Source organism: Orcinus orca, chromosome 10 (genome assembly GCF_937001465.1).
Source record: "Orcinus orca chromosome 10, mOrcOrc1.1, whole genome shotgun sequence".
NCBI classification, from domain to species: domain Eukaryota; kingdom Metazoa; phylum Chordata; class Mammalia; order Artiodactyla; family Delphinidae; genus Orcinus; species Orcinus orca.
In genome coordinates, this window is record NC_064568.1 from 84,539,945 (window position 1) to 84,563,228 (window position 23,284).

General features: G+C 40.6%; 2 protein-coding genes across 7 annotated transcripts in view; one reads left to right on the forward strand and one right to left on the reverse strand.

Moving 5' to 3' along the window:
* On the forward strand, positions 1–17,728 carry ZNF184 (zinc finger protein 184). 6 transcript variants are annotated; one of them, XM_033417041.2, is made up of 7 exons: positions 3–267; positions 451–565; positions 811–954; positions 7,017–7,084; positions 10,505–10,631; positions 10,990–11,085; positions 14,765–17,728. In XM_033417041.2, exons 3-7 carry the CDS (start codon positions 948–950, stop codon positions 16,723–16,725), a joined length of 2,259 nt encoding a protein of 752 aa, XP_033272932.1. In that variant the 5' UTR covers positions 3–267; positions 451–565; positions 811–947; the 3' UTR covers positions 16,726–17,728. The 6 variants fall into 6 exon arrangements, with proteins under 6 accessions (XP_033272936.1, XP_033272932.1, XP_033272930.1 ...); XM_033417039.2 differs by having other exon boundaries at positions 451–515; XM_033417043.2 differs by having other exon boundaries at positions 3–193.
* Positions 12,403–23,284, reverse strand: part of ZNF391 (zinc finger protein 391) — a 21,541-nt gene continuing 10,659 nt past the window's right edge. Inside the window, exons 3-4 of the transcript XR_004480137.2 lie at positions 20,261–20,438; positions 12,403–14,943 (exon numbers count right to left, since the gene is read on the reverse strand). The gene's annotated coding sequence lies outside the window, so the exon portion shown is untranslated. The remainder of the gene's footprint in view (positions 14,944–20,260; positions 20,439–23,284) is intronic.

Consider the following 23,284-nt stretch of genomic DNA (forward strand, 5'->3'; position numbering starts at 1 on the left):
GGAGTTTAGCGTCGTGGAGCACTCTGGGAATCGTAGTCCTATGTGTCCGCGGGGCGCGGTTTAACGCTAGCGAGCGGGTGGGGGGGTGGGTGTTCTCTTCTCCCACCAGCGGAAGTGGCCGTTGAAGCCGGCTGTAGGCGTGAAAAGAGCTTGGCGAGGGGGAAAGTCCAGCTGCTTCGGCTCCCTTCACTAGGTCTGGTGATTGTCCCAGAGCTTCTGGACCCGGGATCAGAGTGCGAAAATCGCTCTAGCGGGAGGGAAGCCCAGGTATCACTATGGCAACCGCCAGCCCCTCTGGCCGCGTGACGTCACCCCTCTCTCTCTCCGCTTGAAGCGGCCTCTGCGAGAGGGAGCTGGGGAGTCCTCGAAGGGGGCTCCCCTCTCCTCCTTTAGTGTGGGACTATTCCGCCCCGATCCCTGGGAGGGCTTTGTTCTTTTGTTCCGGCCTAGGAGGAAGGACGCGAGCCGAGCCCCGCCCTGTTTGTCCACCTTCCAGCTTTTCCGCTCCGCAACAGGTGTGTCTTCTTGAGCCCGCGGGGGTGTGAACCCACAAGTGTGCACCGAGGTAACCGTCCGAGTAGGTGGGCGCCTCTGCCCAGATTCTAGGGTAGGCGCCAGGGGTCTTTTGGAATCTGGGGCCGAACCTGCGTACTCGATCTCCATTCTGTTTTTGTTCAGCGGGAGTGCCACATGCCTCTTTACTGTTCTCTCCGGGCACTTCTCTTTTCCAAGGACCTCTTGGCCACTGTGCAAAACTCTTGAGGTGTGATTTTGTGACGGTTGCCGCTGACCCCATCTTGTGTCTTTTAGGGCAGCCAGCTTCACTGTGTGTAAGGGCACAGACTCGTGCCGGACATCTGGGCTCCAGAGAGAGGACCCCACTGGAGGGACGCTGCTTGGGAAACCCTGGTGTCCAGATTTCAAGAGGAACGGGATGAGCACCTGAGATGGAAGGTAGTGGGGACGACTTGGGAGAGAGTGGGATAATGGGGGCAAAAGAACAGCCATGACATGAAGATTAAATACTTGACAGAGCTGGAAGAAGTGGAAGGAGGGAACCTTATATGACGATCGAGAAAAGAAACAATTACATCATAGGGAGAGATTCTTATTTACATTATAGGGAGAGACTTGGAGGAAGAGTTAATTCTGCTTGGCTTTGGGATTGGGGAATGAAAAGGAGTAATGATTCAGAATGTCTGTGACCCTCACATGATTTCTATTTATTAAAAATTGGAATGATAATCTTACAGTCAGAAAAAATCTTGGTAATCATCTCTTCAATGTAAGAATCAGTTCTGAAATATCCTTGGCGGATGACCATCTGTTAAGCCTATGCCTGAACAATTGTGGCATTAAGCTCCATTTTGGGTGCAGACTATTCCCTTGTTGGTGCTTTCTTTTTTTAGTTCCTTATATGAGGCAGAAGTGCCTTTCCCTGTAACTTCTGTGTTGATCTTAGTTCTTAGTCCCCAAAAGCAAGAGACTGCTCTCTCTTTAACATTGCTGCCCTTCAGATATGTGAATTCAGCTGTTACAACTCCTACTCACAGATTCTTTTTCTTCTCAAAGCAAAATAGCCTCAGTTCCTTTGATGGGTCTCCATGCGATATATCTAGACCTCTTCTCTAAAAACTCTACTGCATGATAGCATGCTTCTTAAAATGCATTGCCTAAAACTAAACAGTCATTTAGATGTACTTTGAAAAATACCTTAAAGTGTGACATACTATTTCTTTTGATTTGGATATTTCTGCTGTTTAGTATCAGATTGTATTTGCTTTTTAAAAAATCAGAGATATTATGCTGTTAGTCCTAGATCTTTTTTACATAAACTGCTGTGAACTAGATTTATGTCATCCTTGTATAATAGACTTGTTTTTTATCCTTAATGTCAGGACTTCACATTTATTATGATTGTTCACATTTTTTGGCCAAGTGTTCCAGCTTGTCAGAATAATTAATAATTAATATTAACTTGGTTATTCAGTGTTTTAACTGTTCTTTCCAACTTTATGTCACTAGCATATTTAATGAATATTCCTTCTCTTTCTTCCTATATGTCATTCAACAGGTCAGGGTAAGGACAGAGCCCTGTGATATGTCACTGTAGACTTCTTTCTGCATTGTCATTGTCTTTACATTCTGTAGGTATGGCTATGCAGTCAGGTTTGGTTTAACCTAGCTGCTATCATACAGTCCTTTTTCTCGGATTTGTTTAATATCATTAGAAATCTTAACATTATTTATTTAGGTTTGAGCTATACCTTATATTTGTTCTCAGCTCTTTTTTCTAAAGATACAAAGAATCTCTGTTTTATTTCTCACAACTGCATGTGTATCTACAATTATCTCAAAACAAAAAGTATGATGGAAAAATCAACTGTTTCATTCTATCACCAATGAACAATTAGAAATTGTAATAAAAATAATAATTCCATTTATAATAGCATCCAAAATATGAAACAAGAATATAAACCAACAAAAATATGCAAGATCTCTACACTGAAAGCTACAAAATTTTGCTGAGAAGTTTTTTACAGCTTTATTGAGATATAATTTACCCTGACATTGTGTAAGTTTAAGTTGTCCAGTGTTATGATTTGACCCACCTATATATTGCAAAATGATTACCACAATAAGGTTAGTTAACCACATTGGTTACCACACATATTTGGTGGGGTGTGTGTGTGATGAGAATGTTTAAGATTTATTCTCTTAGCAACTTGCAAGTGTATAATACCGTATTGTTAACAATAATTACCATACTGTACGTTAGCTCTCCAGAACTTATTTGTAACTTAAAGTTTGTACCCTTTATCCAAAATCTCCCCATTTCCCCCACCCTCCAGCCCCTGAAAACTCTCATTCTGCTCTTTGTTTCTGTGTTCGGACCTTTTAGATTCCACATATGAGATCATGCAGTATTTGTCTTCCTCTTTCTTATTTCACTTAGCATAATGCCTTCAGAGTCCATCCATGTTATCCCAAATAATCCCAAATGGTGTTTTCCCACCACCATTTGTTGAAGAGACTGTCCTTTCCCCGTTAAGTATTTTTGGTCCCTTGTCAAATATTAGTTGATCATATATAGGAGACTTTATTTCTGGGCTCTCAATTCTGTTCCATTGGTATCTGTGTCTATTTTATGACAGTACCTTATTGTTTTGATTGCTGTAGCTTTATAATATAGTTTGATGCCTCCAGCTTTGTTTTTCTTTGTCAGGATTGCTTTGGCTTTTAGGGGTCTTTTTCGATTCCATACAAATTTTAGAATTTTTTTTCTATTTCTGTGAAAAATGCCATTGGAATTTTGATAGGGATTACATTTAATCTATAGATGACTTTGAGTAGTATGGACAGTTTAACAATAGAAATTCTTCTCATCCATGAACACAGGATGTCTTTCCATTTATTTGTGCCTTCTTCAAATTCTTTCATCAATGACTTATAGTTTTCATTCCACAGATCTTTCATCTCCTTGGTGAAAGTTATTTCTAAGTCTTTTATTGTTTTTGATGCTGTTCTAAATGGGATTATTTTCTTTATTTCTTTTGCAGATATTTCCTTTTTAGTGTATAGAAACACCACTGATGAAATCACCTCCTCCTGTCTTTACTGATTGGCTTTGGGAGAGAAATATCCTCCATCAGCAATTCTGTTAGGGATTCTGAGGCTTTCTCAGATCCTCTCTGCAGACATCTGCTCCATGCTTTTTGTTCCCTCTTGAGGGGGATTCTTAAGATTGTATGCCTTCTCTTAATCCTGCAAAACCAGGCTGGGTGCTAACAGCTTCACCTTTGCTTTTCCTTGGTGGTGCTAATGCTCAGGTGCTTTTGGTAGCTTTCTCCAAATCATGCAGAGTCAGGCTGGCTTTCTGTGTGTGTTCATAGCTATCTATAAAAGCTCCTCTTGCCACCATTAGGGTGTGCACAGAGAGCTGGCCATAGGTTGTGGGGAGGGTGTATAGGAGAGGTGCATGGAGCATTGCAGTTGGGAGGATCCACAAGTGAAGCATCCCCAGTGGCTCTTTGTCAGGCTTCCTGATTGAGTCTGTGAAGTGGTTAGTAGGATCCATGTTCCTTTGATATACCCTCCAAGTGCCACGGCTGCTGTTCTCCCAGCTGCTCTCTTCCCCTCATTCTCTTAGGACACCTCAGTATTCTGGATGAGGTGAGAAAGAAGTGGGTATCTTTGGTGGTGTCCCATACTGCTGGGGAACCTGGGCACTCACATGCTTTCACTTTTTTCCGTGAGAGAAATCACAGGCCAAGAAGGCCGCCTTGGCACTGAGCTGTACCTCCTTGAGGGTGATGCTGGTAAAATGAAACTGTTCCTCTTACCCTCTTCAATGCATCCATGTTGGATTTTTTGTTGTTGTTGTTCCAGTGGTGTGCTGGAACTTCTGTGCTAGACTCCTGGACTTCCACAAAGACACTCTCAACCATGGATGGTTGTCTAAATCAGTGTTTTTTGTGGGGAAGATGGTAGAAAATTCTTATTCCACCATGTTGATGACATCCCTTCTCCCCTTCTCAGCTCTTTGCCTCTTATATCTTTCATAAATATTCTTTTTAATTCTAACTTCCTCAGAATTAAATCAGCCCAAATGGTTTCATTTTAAGGCTTTGCCTTTTTTTTCTTTTTGGGATTTTTCACGATTGTATAGTTAGGATTAACTTTCATGAGCCTCTGTCCCTTATAGTCATGGTAATATTTGTAACACTTACTGAGCATTTACTATTGCCAGGCACTTAGTTGGTTTCTATAGCTGTTACTGTTGTTGGTTTTGTTGGTTTCTGTTACTTGGAATCAAAATCATCTTACCTAAGACATTTCTCTTTATTCTATTTTCCTAAAGTCTTGGGTACATATCTGCCTATGTACAACATTTCCTCAACTTTCCTCCAACTAACATCTTCATTTTCTTCTCAAGATTTCTTTTACAAGACAGTTTTCCATTACTGGTCAAATTAAGTCTGGAATAATAGTTCCTTTTATTACTTCCTCTACTTTCTGAGAATCAGACTTTCCCGTCAACCATTACTCTGAATAGGCTTCCCCAAGAGCAAAGTTTGTTTCTGTTTTGTTTATTGATGTGTAAGTTACTACATTAAGTGCACATATCTTAAGCGTACCAGTTGATTAATTTTTATATATTATATGCCAGTGTAACCACTACCCACACTAAGATATGAAATGTTTCTAATGCCCCAGAGGTCTCTCTTGTGTGCCTGCTCAGTCAGTAACCCTCCAGAGGTAACCACTAGTCTAAGTTTTTGTACTTAATATACAGGCACACCTCAGAGATATTGTGGGTTCAGTTCCAACCACTGCAGTAAATCAGATATTGAAATAAACTGAATCTCATGAATTTCTTGGTTTCCCAGCGCATATAAAAGTTATGTTTACACTATACTGTAGTCTATTAATTGTGCAATAGTACTATGTGTAAAAAAAAAAAGTATATACCTTAATCTAAAACTATATGTTATTGCTAAAAAATGCTAAACATCTTCTGAGCCTTCAGCAATTTATAGTAGTAGCATCAAAAATTACTGATCATAGATCACCATTACAAATATAGTAATAATAAAACGTTTGAAATATTGCGAGAATTACTGAAATGTGACACAGAGACATGAAGTGAGCAAATGCTGTTGGAAAAATGGTGCTGATAGCCTTGCTCGACATAGGGTTGCCACAAGCCTTCAATTTGTAAAAACAAACATGGTATCTGTGAAGTGCAAATAAAGTGAAGCACAATAAAACGAGGTATGCCTGTAAATGTCCTCATACAGTATGCATTCTTTTCTTAAAAATTTTATTTATTTATTTATTTTTGGCTCGTTGGGTCTTCATCACTGTTGCATGGGCTTTCTTTAGTTGTGGCGAGCAGAGGCTACTCTTCGTTGAGGTGCGCGGGCTTCTCATTGCGGTGGCTTCTCTTGTTGCGGCGCATGGGCATCAGTAGTTGTGGCGTGTGGGCTCTAGAACACAGGCTCAGTAGTTGTAGCCCACGGGCTTAGTTGCTCGGCGGCATGTAGGATCTTCCAGGACCAGGGCTCGAACCCGTCTCCCCTGCATTGGCAGGCGGATTCTTAACCACTGCGCCACCAGGGAAGTCCCAGTATGCATTCTTTTGTGTTTGGCTTATTTTGCTCAGTATTGTTTATGAGATACATCCGTGTTGTTAGGTAAAGCAAGAGCTCATTCTTTTACACTGTGGGATAATATTGTATTGTATGACTATATCACAGTTTATCCATTCTGCTGAAAGACATTTGGATTGTTTCTAATCTGGGCATATTATAAATAAACCTGCTGTGAAGAGTCTTGTACAAGTCTTTTGGTGGACATAACCCCTCATTTCTCTGGATATATGCACAGGAGTGGGATTGCTGAGTCATAGGGCAGGTGTACGTATAGCTTTGGTATATACTGCCAAACAGTTTTTCTAAATGATTGGTAAATGTTTACTTCCACAGCAATGTACAAAAGTTCTAATCTCTCTGTATTCTTGCCAGTAGTTAGTATTGACCATGTGTATTTAAGTTTAGACACTGTGGTAGGTAGGTAATATAGATAAGTATATGTCGGTGTGATATATAATTTATACTAATAGCAACGTTTCAAAGGGCATGGGAAGACTTTTGGAAAGTAATCTGATTATTAATTCATATTTTATATGTAGCAGAGAAGGCAGCAGAAATATTTTGCCTCACTTAATGAGGAATGTAGATTGAGTTGTATGATCCATGTGACTGTAAGTATCTAGGGGCAAAATTGTGAATCTTAAAGTAATGCTTTAATTCCTAAGCCTACCCATGAGAGTACGAGGGTCCTAGTCAGCAGTTACATTTTTTTTTTTTTTTTGGATTTTGAGAAGGAAATGGCTTCTCAAATGGCAGAAATAGTTCCTGCTGTTTTCATATAGAAAAATAAGTGGATTTTGTGGATTGCTGGGAACAGCTAACTTGGACAGGATTCATTGTGGTTTCTTTTTCCTCCCCTAGATCTGTCTTCTCCAGAGTCTGCCCTTCTCCAAGGGGGACATACTTCACTCCCATCAGCTAGTTTTCAGGTAAGTTGGGATTTCCTCAAATGTCATTTCAGTCGTTAGAGTGGGATTGTGTATTCTTTTGCTGTGGGTTATGTTTAGCTGAAAACCAATGTTGGCAGTTCATTCTGGGCTCCCATCTGCCAACCACTTTTTTCTTAGCTCTGCCTCTCCAGCTTAACTAATATATTCACCACTTAACTTCTCGCTTACGTCTTGCCATGTGCCACTGATGAGAGAGCAGAAGAAGTACAAAACTTGATACTTTACCTGAATAGACCAAATAACTGCTAAATATTAAAAAGGTGAAATGAGTACCATGGAAAACAGAGACTCAACAAAAATGTATGTGGTCTGGAGGGGTTAGGAGAGTTTCTGCAGTTCTTGCTTTTTTCCTCTGTAGCTCTCTTCCCTACAGTACTCTGTGTGAACTCTAGTCGCCTTGACTTCCCCAAACTCTCAGCATTACCTCTTCAGTTCAAGGAGTCTGCTGGTTCGCTCCTGGGTTCCCCTTCCCTGCACCCCTGCCTGGACACTCTCAAGGTAGTAAGCTGGAGCAGTTGTAGGGCTCACTTCATTTGTTTACTGATTCTTGGGGATCACTATTCTTTGTTATCTGAGATTCAGTGCCTTGGAAACTGTTGTTTCATATGTTTTGTATGGAATTTGTTGGTTATTTTAATGAAGGAGGGTAAATTCAGTCCTGTTAATCCCATCTTGGCCACAGCTTGATCCTTTTGAGGTTTGGTTTTGAACTGTAAGCTTTGTTAGGGCTGACCTAGTGTAGCCTTATTCTAGGACTGTGTTTCATGGGGTCTGTGACTACACTTTAGTTCAGTGATATGCTAGGATGACCCACCCAACCCAGCAGCATAACTCAGGGATAGGGATCATTACAACAAAGGATACAAAACGCATCAGAAGGACAAAGATATTTATAAGAATCCAAAGAAATCAGGTGCAGGCTTCCAAGTCCTCCTTGTGTGATGATCACACAGATGTACTTTCTCTAGAGCTGTTGTCCATAGAGACAGAGAAATGTCTCTACCCAGGGAAGTCTTCTTGAGTCTCACAGTCCAGAGTTCTTAAAGGGAGCTGATCACATACATCAGCGTGTACTTGCTGTTGACCAGCCATGGTGCAGACCTCAAACTAGGCACCACATGTGCATCGTAAATCTTCATGTATACTTTAAACAATGCTGACAGTCTGGTACATCCTGTCCCAGTGCTCCAGGCACACAATAACATCGTCAATCGGTGACTATATAAACATTAGTTTTCAGAGCTTGTTTAAGGTTCAGAAACATGGATCCAAGTGTCCCTGGAGATTAGCAAGGATTGGGCAAGCCGGACTTGCTGCTTTAACTCTTTCCTCACAGGCTAAACTTGTGCTGCTCCTAAAGCGCGCTGGAACTGTTTGTGGGAACTGATTGTGCGTATGTCTTCTTAACTCTGGGTTCAGTTATGTCACATTGGTAACTTGATATGGCCTGTGGAGATAGTATTTACACCAGAGTTTTGGAGCTCCTCCTCTTTGTATCTCCCTTCTCTCTAGTATCTACCCTGCAAATTCCCTGCCTCTGTAGTCCTGAGCTGCCACCTTTGTTTCCTTAGTTCAGTGAGACCACTGTGTCTTGCTCAGTTTCTGCCTCCAGGCAGGAAACTGAAGGGTCTGTGGGGCTCATGTGATTGTCTCCCTTCTCTCAGGGATCACAGTTCTGTTCTGTCTGCTGTTCAAAAATACGAAAGCACTTGTTTCAGTTTGAGTTTTACAGTTGTTTACTCTTGGAGAGCTAGTCCAGTAACTCTGTCGTGGTTAGAAGTAGAAGTCCCAATAATTTATTTATCTATTTTGAAACAAAATTAACTCACTTGCCCAGTTTCAAATACATAATAAATAAAGAAAAAGTAGGAAGTTCCCCTGCATTGCCTCAAGAGTCCCACTAAACAGTCGCACTGATAATATTCGGTAGTGTATTCTTTTAGCTTTTTCTCTGCATTTACATACAAACTTTCCTATTCATAAAAATAAAAATGGGATAATACCATGTATGCTATTTTTAATATGATATATATTTCCTAATCAGTACATATAGAGACACTTTATTTTTAAAATGTCTACATAAGCTGCTTTAGTATGGATGTACCATGAATTCTTTAACCACTATCCTATTAATAGACATTTAAGTTTGCTTTTTTTTTCCCCTCACAATGTTGCAAGGAAATTTTTACATATGTCTTTGCACCCTGAGGTGTTTCTAAAGAATAAATTCCTACAAGCTATAAATCTGGATTGAATGATATATGTATTTAAAGTTTTGATAGATCCTGGCAGAGTGCCCCCTGATAGATTGCATTAGGGCCCTGTTCCCACCGTAATACACATGAGCACTTTAAGCAGTGTTCACTAATCTGGTATCTCATTGTTTTATTATGTTTTTCTTGGAGTGGAGCATCTTTTCATGGTTTGTTAACAATGGTTTGGGTGAATTGCCTGTTTGGGTTGTCGGCCTTTGTTGGTTATTGTTGTAGGTTGTTCATTTTTTCTGCTAATTAGTTGTAGCAACTCAGAATATTGCATTTTATTTATGGTTTTCTACAGAAGTTTTACATTTTTATGTGGTTTTATGTGTCAGTCTCTCTGTCTTATAATTTTTGCCTTCCACATATCAAGCTTATAAAACTATTTTTCTGTCTTTTATTCTATTTTATTTTTGCTTTTTCTTTAAAATTCAGTCTCTAATCCAGCAGATATTTTTGTGTATGCTGTGAAGTAGGGAACTCACCTTAGTTTCTTTTCTCAAATAGACAGCATTTGTTATGACACCATTTAGTGAATAATCCAGCTTTTTAAAACTAATTTGAAAGTTGCTTAATCCCATTTAGTTCTTATAAACATGGCTATATTTTGGGTTTCTCTGTTTTTCATTGAGTTTTATTCCATACTAGACCACTCTGTTCTAATTTATCTTTTCTTTCGGTATATTTTGGTATGTTACTTAGTATATTTTGAAATGTGGTAGGGTAAGTCTCCTCCTCAAATTCTTTCAAAAACGTTTTTGTTTTTGCACTTACAGGTAGTAAAACATATTATTGATGTTAATAGGTATATTCTTAATACTTGATATATCTTGGAACACAGAGATCATGATGATGATGATTATGAAGATCAATAACAACAATAACAGTGGCCAACATTGACTGAGCACTTGTTATATTCTAGACCTTAAATTAAGCATTTAATATTGAACATTGCTTATTTAATTCTTGCAATAGTCCTATGAGTCAGGTTTTGTTTTTATATTCATTTTACGAAGGAGAAAATATCAAAATCATTTTTCAGATAGCCCAGAGCTTGCCTTACTTCTGTCAGTATTGCTAACTTTACCCCTTTCTGAGGTAAACCCTTTATGGCTAAGCAGAAATATGTTTGGTATTTCAGGAATCAGTGACCTTCAAGGATGTGATCGTGGACTTTACCCAGGAAGAATGGAAACAGCTGGATCCTGTACAGAGAGATTTATTCAGGGATGTGACATTGGAAAATTATACACATCTGGTCTCTATAGGTAAGGATGACTTCTCTGCGTTAATATCTGGGGGTGTGTAGGAGGAGGGTGCTCTTGTGCTTAGGTGAGTTTTGCCATTAAGGAACCAAAGATTCCTAAACTTTGAAAGGTTTTGAAAAGGTTTCTACTCTCTAGCAACTAGAAGGACAAACTAATAATTTTTCTGAACCCAGATCAGTTCCCAAGTTATACCACATCTGGGAATGTATAACATGGAAGCTGTATGTGCTTTATATGCTTTACTCCATCTGATTTGTCCATGTATCCTTTCCTCTAAAGACAAAGTGATGAGACTGAACTCTGATACAGCACTTTTCTCTCAGTGCAGACAGGTAACTTTTTTTACCCCTATGAGCAGGACTCCAAGTTTCCAAACCTGATGTGATTTCCCAGTTAGAGCAAGGGACAGAGCCATGGATTGTGGAGCCCAGCATTCCAGTAGGTGCCCCTGGAGGTAAGTAATGGATACCCGGCAGATGAGTGTTATTGACACTAACCACCAGCGTGATGAGAGGATTTTACGTCTGAAATGTAGATGTACTTCTCTTTAAAGTGGCTCCTGTGGAGAATGGGAAGGCATCTGGACTCTTTTTTTTTTTGCGGTACGCGGGCCTCTCACTGTTGTGGCCTCTTCCGTTGTGGAGCACAGGTTCCGGATGCGCAGGCCCAGCGGCCATGGCTCACGGGCCCAGCCGCTCCGTGGCTTGTGGGATCCTCCCGGACCGGGGCACGAACCCGTGTCCCCTGCATCGGCAGGCAGACTCTCAACCACTGCACCACCAGGGAAGCCCTGGACTCTCTTATGCTTTGTCAAAACAGTAAATGTCTCAACATGTATTCTAATTTTGTACTCCTTTCAAAGGAGTTATTATCCTTCTTGCTTTTTTCTAAAGGCAACTTCTTGACATGGAATCTGGATTCCTCCTTTCCCAGCCTCCTTTGGGGCCCTGGTCTCATAATTATTACCCCACTTTTCACCCTTACAGTTTTCTTTTTGGATCTACAGCCTCCACCCCCAGTACCTTCAAACAGAAATAGGTAACCTAAATTCCAAATACTTTCACTCAACACTGTTAATCTTTCTGGCCACCATCCAGTCTGCCTTCTTGCTTTCCCAACCAAACTGTGCAAAAGTGAGTTCCATACCTGTAGCCGTCATTTCTTCATCACCTGTTCCTGTCTTAATCTCATTGTGTAGCTTCTGACCCTATCACTTATTGGACTGCCCTTGAAATTTTGAATAACTTTCTTGTAAACCATCAATTCCCAAACTGCACAGAGAGACTTCTTCAAAGATCTGACCCTGAAAAAATGTACAAACTTAGTCACTCTAGGTAAGGAATATATCTCCAGATTTAATGAGGTAGGAGTAGGGGGTTCTTTTTATGGGGAGAAACAATGCATGCCATGTTCAAATTTAGCAAGTACTGGATTAGCTAAAATTTAGCAGGTTTCTTACTGGAGGACTACTCAGAATTTTTTTTTTTAATTTGTAGTTGGGAATTATGAATTTCCAACAGAGTGCATAGAATGTAACATTTCTCTCCCCCATCCTCCTAACCGTGATTCCGTTTTTTTTTTAATATTGCACCTTTAAAATCTTTCTTTTAAAAGATGGTTTCATGGGACTGCCGTTGCAGTCCAGTGGTTAAAACTACTCCCTTCCAATGCAGCGGGGGTGTGGATTTGATCCCTGGTCAGGGAACTAAGATCCCACGTGCTGTGCGGTGTGTCCAAAAAAAAAAAAAAAAGATGGTTTCATGGAACACAATTTAGAAAACTAATTTTTTAAAAATAAGAACTTTATTAACTTGTGCTTATAGTTTGTTAACTTTTGGAAAGTTACACTGAGGTGGCCACTGGCCCTGGGCCTTGTCTGCGTCATTTTCCTATCCTCTTCTTTAGGCTGTCTTGGTGACTTGGCCCCTGCAGAACTGTGATTGTATTCTGATATATATTCTGTCTTACTGGTCTATGTTGTTCTTTTACAACCTGGATGTCAGCACCTTCTATTACCTCTCCATGCACATGGGTGTCTGAATATTGTGGTCAGTGCCCTTCGACTTTGCATATAGTAAAGTGAGAATTGCTTCCTGCGGTAGGAATGGTGCTGTTCAGTCTGGCTTTCTGGAATTTTCTCCAATCCTTCATTCATTACCCCACCTCTGATATTCTGGTAACTCTTTTGGTTAGTACGTGGACAATATGACAATATGTATGATATTGGTCACAGTCTGTTGCATGTTTATTGCTTTCAACTGGAACTCCAACTCGAGCTAGAGATCAGTCACTCCCACACTCTTTTTGCCTTTAACAGCATCCGACCATGGTCTCCATATCCTTTTCCCTGTGAAGTACTTCCCAGGAGCTATTTTTTATGGCTATCTGCTGTACAAGTATATCCTTAGTGTCATTTTTGTTGATGAAAACATATCCATTTCTTATACTGATTGGCTGTTCCCCAAAACTTGTGTTACATTAATTGTCTTGTCCCTGCTGGAGAAGCACTGCTGTTGTGAGGCTGCCTGCACTTCTGCATGCTCATGCATGCTGTACCATTTCCCATGGTACCAGGTATGGAGAGGATGGTAGGCAGCTCTAGGTCCCTGCCGTGCTTCTTATGTTTGCAGTGATAATGGTGGTGACAATGACTGGGCTGGCAGCACAGGAGATTCAGGGTTCTCTGGGGGTCTGCTGTACCTTCCCGTTACCAGTGGAACCAAAGAAATGCTGTTTTATTTTATTTTATTTTATTTTAATTAATTTATTAAGTTGGCTGCGTTGGGTCTCTGCTGCACACGGGCTTTCTCTAGTTGCGGCGAGTGGGTGCTACTCTTCGTTGTGGTGCACAGGCTTCTCATTGCGATGGCTTCTCTTGTTGTGGAGCACAGGCTCTAGGCACGTGGGCTTCAGTAGTTGTGGCACATGGGCTCAGTAGTTGTGGCTCATGGGCTCTAGAGCACAGGCTCAGTAGTTGTGGCACGTGGGCTCAGTAGTTGTGGTTCATGGGCTTAGTTGCTTCACGGCATGTGGGATCTTCCCAGACCAGGGCTAGAACCCGTGTCCCCTGCATTGGCAGGCGGATTCTTAACCACTGTGCCACCAGGGAAGTCCAAGAAATGCTGTTTTAAACACAGCCTTTTTTTCTTTACTGAATCTGCCAGCATTGACTACCCTGTCATCTTTCTTGTCTTGGCAAAAGACAAACTATCCCAGAGTAGACAGTAGAGTACTGTAACTCTATGTCCTGATTATGTACTTTTCTGGTTCTCATTTTCTTTTTAACAACTTTGGTTCTGTGTTTCTTATATTCTTTTGTTTGCTTGCTGAAAAACTGCTTTCTTTCATTAGTATATTTTATTCGTCCCATTACCCTAAACATTCTCAAGGATCTTCCTCCATTGCTGCTTTTTTTTCACATACATTCTTATGGCTTTAGCTATTCTTTTCCTTCTTCTTTTGAGCTGATATTTTCTGTCCTATATTTGAACATTTTAGTTATCCTGCTACTTTTGGCATCTTCCACCCCCACAAACACCATTATAGTGTAGTCTTCCATTTCTCTTCCTAATTCTCAAAATGCCTAGTGTTGAACTCGGTATCTTCCTCCACCTAAATTACTTCCTCTACTATTTACAACTTTCTCATTTCTAGCAGTGATATGACTATTTTGTCCGTTTTCTAGGCTAAAAATCATGGAGCCATAGTCATGTCTTGTGTTTATCCTGTCTTGAAATCATGGTTCTTTCTTAGACTTTTTGTTGCTGTTCACTGGCAAGGAATCCCAGTTCAGACTGCCTCCTTTAGATTCAGTCCATCTCTGTCTCCTCTTATCTATCTCTGTGGTCACTTTCTAAATTTACTATCAACTTAAATGGAGTTCCCTTACTGGTTCTTAGAGATTATCTATGAAGTTGAATTAGACATTCTCTTGCTACTCTCATATTTTATTTCTCGTTCTCCTTAGCTCTTTCCAAATTTCTCCCTAAATAATAGGGCTGTGTTTGAAAATCCTCAGAATTTGCTGAGGGCTTTATTTTTAGTTTCATTAGGTCATTCCCACAATAACACTTTTGTTGTTGTGTTTGTTTTTTTTCCCCCAATTCAGAGAATACTGACATTTTCTCTTTCAGACTGGGAGACAAGACCAGAAAATAGCATATCAGTCTCAGAGCTGGACATTTCTGAAGAAGAGCCATCTCCAGAGGCAATAGTAGAAAAGCACAAAAGGGATGATCCTTGGGGTTCCAATGTCTTAGAAACTGGGGAATCTGAAGGCAGTCCAGAAAGGCAACAGGCAAATGAACAGGCCCTGCCAAGGGAAATAAAAATAACTGACAAGACAATACCTACTTTGAAGAGAGACCATGTAAATAATGACTTTGAAAAAAGCATCAATGTGAGTTCAGACCTTTTAACACAAAAAGAAGTATCTCCAGAAGAGACCTCTACCAAAACAAGCGTCAAACAGAATTTAAAGCCGGTTAAAAAAGAGAAATCTTGTAAGTGCAATGAATGTGGGAAAGCTTTTAGTTACTGTTCAGCTCTTATTCGCCATCAGAGAACACATACTGGAGAAAAACCCTACAAATGTAATGAATGTGAAAAAGCCTTCAGCCGGAGTGAAAACCTTATAAACCATCAAAGAATTCATACTGGAGATAAACCATATAAATGTGATCAGTGTGGAAAAGGCTTCATTGAGGGTCCTTCTCTTACTCAACATCAAAGAATTCACACTGGAGAGAAACCCTATAAGTGTGATGAATGTGGGAAAGCCTTTAGTCAGAGGACCCATCTTGTTCAGCATCAGAGAATTCACACTGGTGAGAAACCATATACTTGTAATGAGTGTGGAAAAGCCTTTAGCCAGAGAGGCCACTTTATGGAACATCAGAAAATTCATACAGGAGAAAAACCTTTTAAATGTGACGAATGTGATAAAACCTTTACCAGGAGCACACACCTTACTCAACATCAAAAAATTCATACTGGAGAGAAAACCTATAAATGTAATGAATGTGGGAAGGCTTTCAATGGACCCTCAACATTTATACGTCATCATATGATTCATACTGGTGAAAAACCATATGAATGCAATGAATGTGGGAAAGCCTTCAGTCAGCACTCAAACCTCACTCAACATCAGAAAACACATACTGGGGAGAAACCTTATGATTGTGCTGAATGTGGGAAATCCTTTAGTTACTGGTCATCCCTTGCTCAACATCTAAAAATTCATACTGGAGAAAAACCTTACAAATGCAATGAATGTGGAAAGGCCTTCAGTTATTGCTCATCCCTTACTCAGCATCGGAGAATTCACACCAGAGAAAAGCCCTTTGAATGCAATGAGTGTGGAAAGGCTTTCAGTTATCTCTCAAACCTTAATCAACATCAGAAGACTCATACCCAAGAGAAAGCTTATGAATGTAAGGAATGTGGGAAAGCCTTTATTCGGAGTTCATCTCTTGCTAAACATGAAAGAATTCATACTGGTGAGAAACCCTATCAGTGTCACGAATGTGGAAAAACCTTCAGTTATGGCTCATCCCTTATTCAGCATAGGAAAATACATACTGGAGAAAGACCTTACAAGTGTAATGAATGTGGGCGAGCCTTCAACCAGAACATACACCTTACGCAACATAAGAGAATTCACACAGGAGCAAAGCCTTATGAGTGTGCCAAGTGTGGCAAAGCCTTTCGACATTGTTCATCTCTGGCTCAACATCAAAAAACTCACACAGAAGAAAAACCCTACCAGTGTAATAAGTGTGAAAAGGCCTTTAGCCAGAGCTCCCATCTGGCTCAGCATCAACGAATTCACACTGGAGAGAAACCCTATAAATGCAATGAATGTGACAAATCCTTTAGCCGGAGCACTCATCTGACTGAACATCAGAATACTCATACTGGAGAGAAGCCTTACAACTGTAATGAATGCAGGAAGACTTTCAGCCAGAGCACTTACCTCATTCAGCATCAGAGAATTCATTCAGGAGAGAAGCCCTTTGGATGTAATGATTGTGGAAAAGCCTTCAGATATCGTTCTGCTCTCAACAAACATCAGAGACTGCATCCTGGCATATGACTCTTCTAGGAACATCATAAACATAGGGGATGCATTTACTCTAGTTTGTCCTTTTAAGTACAGAAGAATCAGGGTGGATTGAGAAACTGCCGAAAATATTTTTATTTTTCACCGTCATGCTGTGGAATGGAAAGTACATTGGGCTGAAGTAAGCCAATTACGTTGTTAAGCAACTTTGTGACATTGGCAAATTCAGCCATTTTAAGCTTCCGTTTCCTCTGTGAAATGAGGGATTTGGAGTAGGTCATTTCAAAGGTCATTTGGAGTTTTATATTCGGTTTTGTATATTCACAATATATTCTTGAATAGGATTATTGTACATCAACATTTTGCTATGTTGCATCTAGAATGTATGTATTTATGCATGTTTTGCCAATAGAAAACATTTATGTTTCAGTAACTAGACTGGAGATCAATCATGCTCCTGTTCTAACACATTTAAGTTCTTTAAGTAACCGGTTCCTAATAAAAAGAATTGTAAAGTACCCTCAAATTAATAATTCAGTAATATATAATGGCTTAAGTCAGTACAAGTATTAAACCTTCCTACTATTTTCTCTCCTAGTATGTTTTAACATTCTAGAAGTTTATCACAACTACATAGATCATCTACTACAGCTTAAACCTGTGTTATTTAACCCCAGTTACATAGTGGAATCACTTAAGGAACTTTATAAAATTCTGTTGCCAAGACCCCACCCCCAGTGACTGGCCTAGGGAGTGGGATCCTGGCTTCAGTTCTTTTTTTAAACTCCTAATGTGTACCCTGGAAAGAACAACTGGATTAGATTTCAGTACTCATTTCCTTCGTAGCTTCTTGTGACTCCTCCTAGAAGCTCACAGATTAGCTCTTCAGTACACATAATGTACTGAAGGGGATGTACACATAATGTAATTTTGACTGTTACCTTGTTTTGTAAATTGGTTTCTCATGAACTTTGAGAGGTAAGGTCAAATTTGTTTCCTTACCAAAGTACAGAAATTAAACGGCTGTATAAAATAATGGTCATTTTACTTGCTTTTCCTTGGCCACCTGATATCACAAGCAGATGACAGTGTGAGTGACACTTCTGAAGATGGGCAGCCCACAGCCTGCATGGCCATTTGTGGCAACCCTGGTCAAGATAACATTTGAGCCAGAAATAAATATGGGTCTAGCCATAAAGAGATGGGCCCTTATATTTTCTCTAGATACAGTCTAATTATCAGGTCTGCTCTTTTAAGAGTAACTGACAATTTCCTAGCCTGGCCTTGGGAATAGGAGCTCTGAGAACAGGAGGTAGCACAGAAGTTGATCATTATTTATATAAAAGGAGTTCAAGACTCTTCCCACAAAGGAGGTTTGGGGGAGTGCGTGCTGCAGCTTTCTTCAAGTGAAAAAAAAAATTCAGTCATTTTTGCTTATATAAATGCCAGTGACCTGCATCAGAATTTTGTCACCTCCTTAAAGAAGATGCCAGACAGTGAAGAACAGAGTTCAGGAGATAAAGTAGCCATTTAAATCTCAGGACTTTTTTCTGTCGTAGTTTTGAAATATCTATGAAGAAATGTCATCTTGGTATTTTTTAATTTCTCAAGGCTTCCATTATGTAGGAATTTTATTGATCCCATAGCAGAGAGGTGGACACTAGCAGAGAGGAATGGATCTCAGGTTATAGGATATGCTTTGGTTGGAATCTGAGCCACTCCCACAGTATAAGGAAAAGAAGTTTGTATATCCAGGTGAAGGGTCCTCCTGTTTCAAAGGAGATCCCAAAATAGAGAACACCAGAGTCTGCCTGAAAAGGACAAAAAGACTCTTGTCTTTTTGCCACTATGATTCCTATATGAGGGAACAGAATTTATTTGGGAATTTGTCATTAACCATGGAAGATCCTACTTTGTTCCATTCATTTGATCTATTCATAGATACCGTCAGATCAAATGCAGAGCACCGAGAATGTGTGATCACTATCTGGAGGTTGCTTGTTAGTTCCGGGTTCCTTACCAGGACCTCCTGTTTTAAGATAACTCATGCAAGTGGTTACTATAGGGCCTGGCCAGCACGAGCGGTTTCGGTCAGTGGTTCCCCTAACAATATGACAAGAGGAAAGTCAAAGAAGTTTACCTCTCTCTGGATTTGTTTACATCTCAAGAGGATGGTGTGGAGAGGGGAGGGAAAGGGGGACTTATATGAATGACCTCACAGTGTGATGGAACCTGTATTCTAGACCCTGTCTTGGACACACCTCTGCCTCAGATGGGCTCAGACAGGTGCCTGGGCCATGGATGAACTCACCCTTGCACAGGGGCATTCATCTCGATCTTGGACTACTGAGAAAGCATGAAGGCTCAAGGTCCAGGTCCAAAATATGTATAATTACTGAGGCCTCTGAGCAATGTAGTTCTGAGCAGATTACTTTGGGGCCAGGAGAAATCTGGAACCACAGTTCTGGGAGGCTAATGGCCCAGCATTGCCCAAGAAGACCAGGAAACAAGGAGTGGGTCTATTGGTGAAGGACAGTATTTTCAGGGGCCACTTTTTATTTGGTCCATATTTTTCTTCACTCCACCTCTAGGCAGAGTCCCAGGCAGAAACTAAGGGCCATACTCAAGCAGTTTAATTGAAGAAAATTTAGCCAAGAGAGGGAACCAGCAAAGGACAGTGGAACACTAGCGTCTAACAATTGCAGGAAAACATTACCACCCCTGAGCCTGAAAGAGCAAGAGCAAAAGAAGAATGTATTCATTTCCTATGGCTGCTATAATGAATTACCACAAACTTGGTGCCTTAAAACAACAGACTTCTTTTCACATTTCTGGAGTCCAGAAGTCTGAAATCAGTTTCACTAGGCCAAACTCAAGGTGTTGGCTGGTTCACACTCCTTCTGGAAGTTCTAGGGGAGAATTAGCTTGGTGGCTAAAGCAGTATGTGAATTTAATGAGGATGTTTTTAAATAGGAGAGACATACTAGACTTGTTTAAAGTGATAATGAAATGAGTCACTAGAAAAGGAGAGATTGAAAAGTGGAAAGAGTGTGAGAGCAAAGTCCTAAAGGAGGCAGAAAGAAATGGTGTCTCTGACAATGTTGGGATGGATAGAAGCTAAGTGGTGGGCGTGGAAAGTGTGAAGGACAGAAGGTTGTGCGTGGGGAGCAGATGGCAGGCACCTTGTAAAAGCAGAGGCGGAGGAGGACTTCTGGAACAGGAATTAAAAAGGGAAGGATAAGATTCACCGGTGGGAGAGGAAAAGCACGGGCAGCAGATGCTGCATTACCCACAAGCGTGGGGATTCCTGCCTGCCAAGACCCCAGGGTTCCAGATAAAAGGCAGAATGTTTGCTGGATGATTCATCCACGTGGACATTAATTGATTCAACAAATGTTTACTGAGCAGTTACTCTGTCATGATGTCACTCAGAATGAAATGAGACGTGAAATACAGCAGAAAACTATAAGCCAGATGCCAAAGTCATGTACATAGGGGATCAGGAGGAGACTAAGATGCAGGAGATCATGAAGGTAAAAGGAGTGTTCTGTAAAGAGTTGAGACTTACTTTAGTTTCAGATGTACTGTGAAAAAACTAGTCAGAAGATGGGTCCCAGGAAAAGGAATCAGTCAGCATCACAGAGATGACAATGGAAGTGAAAATTCTTCATTTGGGCAGTGGTCAGATGATGACTTGAACATGAGGTTGGAAGGAATTAGCTGGCCACACTGCTCCAAGAGGAATGCTGGTATACATTTAAAAAAAAAATTATTACAGAAAATTTCAAATAGACACAAAATAGAAAAGTGAACTTCAGTGTATTCTTCACCCAGATTAAACAATAATCAACATTTGCCAGTCTTGTTTAGCAATCCCTCCCTGACTCCCCTTTTATTTATTCCTGGAATATTTTAAAGTTAGACCCAGACATCATTTGTCTCGTCAGTATGTATCTTTTAGCCAGTAGGACTTTTTCTTCCTTTTAAACATAACCATAATATCATTATCACAACTAATAAAATTAACAGTAATTTTTAAAGTTGTTTTGACAACAGCAGACTGAAGCATTTGTTAGGGGTTCTAAATAAAATCACTGGTGTTTAGGAAGCCTAAAAAGAAATGCTTATACAGGGACAGGATTAGTTCTTTGACAGTACCATTAAAAATTATTTTGGAAAATATTAACATGGGGAAAGTTCAAGATGAATGTATATAGTAAATCCTTTGTTACGTATAAACTATAACTTTTTGTTATGTATAAACGTGTACACACAATCCATCTCCATATCTAGCATATGCAGATACACAGATATAAGAAGAAGAAAAAAAGTCTGAAAGAACATTTACTAATATGTCCAGGGATTATCTGAGTGATGGGACCAGTGTTTATTTTTTGCTTTTCATCCCTTTATGCTTTTCAGCGTGTGTGCCTGTGTGTGTGTGTGTCAGGGTGAGGGGTTGGGCGGCAGGGAGAATGTTGAGGAAGGATCGTGGCCTCTTTAACGGAGCTGAATTAATATTTAGCGAAGAAAGTGACTCATCTTCAATCTCACAGTCCACAAATCAGAAAAGCGGATTAATACATAGTAGGCACGGAAAACACATGGTAAATGAATAAAATCTAACGGAAAAGGGTGGAAGCTTCACTCTGATTTATCAATTTTTTAGAAAAAGAAGTGACAGAGATTCAGGCTAGAAGACCATCCAGAAACGAGGCCCAGTGGTATCGCCACATCACGTTGCGTGGCACCGCCCACCCCGCCAGCCTTTAGAATCTTCAGCAGAAAGTCGATGACGTCACATAAGGTTTTCAGTGAGGATGGGAATTGGTCCTAAGACTTCTGGGAAATGGAGTCTGGGCGCTGTGACGACTGCGAGTCTCCGAGGTTTCTGGGAATTGTAGTTCTCAGATGTAGGATCAGCTCTTTGGCCGATCTTGCTTCAGAGCGCCCCCGGGGAAGCGGGAAGATGGCGTCTGGGGTGGTCGCGGGACCCCATCCGGTGGTTCTAGGAGTGGCCATCGCAGCCTTGATGAGGGGAACTGGAGCACACAACGGTCACCATAAAATTCCGGGAGCACAGCCAAAGCGCAGAGCTCTGAGGCTCTTACCTCCGCGGTGGTCTTCGCACTCACGCGCCTCCTTCCCTACCCGGGTTCCCGAGGAATGGCCTAGGCGTCCGGACGTGCGAGGACAGGGACGGCAGCTGGCCTCCGCGGGAGCCACCTGCAGGGCTCGCAGAAGAGGGCCCACGCTGAGCGCCTAGATGTGGGCTCCGTGCAAGGACGGAGATTATTTTGAAGACATTGTTCAGTGTGAGCCGAGTCACAGTGCTTTTGGCTGCATTGGAAAACCCTCTGTTTCTCCTTAGAATAAAGCTCCCCACTCCAGATCGCTCTTATCTTCTGACCCGATTTCCCCACCAGAAATCCCAAAAGTTTTTGGTTCCAAATCGACTTTAAAGATGCAAGTTAATCATATCAGGCGTTCAGCTTTTTAATGTTTTGTATTCATGGCTAACTGCTGAGTGTGTATCAGAAATTCCTCCCTCCATACCCTAGGTAGCTTACAGGAAAGTTAACAACAGCAATTAAGGAAGTGCTGGTCTCTCTTCTTCTTTGCCCGTATCTAGTCACCAGTTTCATAGGATCCTTACTTTATACTATCTCCTCATCTGACCACTGCTCTGTTCCACAATACCACTATTCTAATACTTCAGCTTCTCACCTAGTTTCTGCGTGCTGTGTCTCTCATTTCCAAACCACCTTGTCTCCTCTACCAAATTAATCTTCTCCCCGAAACCAAATTTTTATTACCATGATCAAAAACTTCCTGTAATTCCCTCATTGCCTAAATGATTAAATCCACACACAAGCTAGTACTCAGGGCAGCCACTGTCTAGTTATCCAATTCCAAATAAACTTTCTTATTTTTATTTCACTGAACTCCCTGCCATAGACAGTCCAGTTCATCTATTGGAACAAACAGAGCATTTTCCTACCTCTATACCTTTACTTACACAGTTCTTTCTTTCCCAGGTCTTGCCAGGGCCCAGCTTAAGAGATCCAGTAGTGGGGTCAAATCCTGATCCTTGGGTAAGCTATTTAACATGTGTAAATTTCAGTTTCTTCATCCCATAATGTGGTAAGTTAAGAGACTCAAAAAGAGCTTTTCTTCTGGCACCCAGTAATCACTTGATTATCTCTACCCTCTGCTCCTTCTAACCCCACTCCACCCCAAGAAGAATCTTTATATTTGCCTTTCTGAGACTTCTACTATGAACTAAATATTTATTTATTGGAAAACATACTATATGCTAGGTGTTGTAGAGAACACATAATTTAATTTTAATTTTTTGTTATCAAGCACATTGTATAATTACATGAAGGCCAGTGGAGAAATTCATCTTAACTCTATTAGGCTTTCCTTGAAGAATGGACATTTTCTCCCCTTCCAAATACAATGTAAGCAAATGACCATCTCACTTTCATACCTTAATAACTATCTGGCATACCATAATTTGTCATGATCTTGATCTTCTAGGCATTTTCTTCTTTAATACTGATTTGTATTTTTTCAGTTTTGTATTTTA

Excerpts from the sequence above, each read along its gene's own strand:
- ZNF184 (XM_033417041.2), top strand. Across the intron at positions 10,632-10,989 it reads TACACATCTGGTCTCTATAG|GACTCCAAGTTTCCAAACCT; the intron begins GTAAGGATGACT and ends CCCTATGAGCAG. Across the intron at positions 11,086-14,764 it reads TCCAGTAGGTGCCCCTGGAG|ACTGGGAGACAAGACCAGAA; the intron begins GTAAGTAATGGA and ends TTTCTCTTTCAG.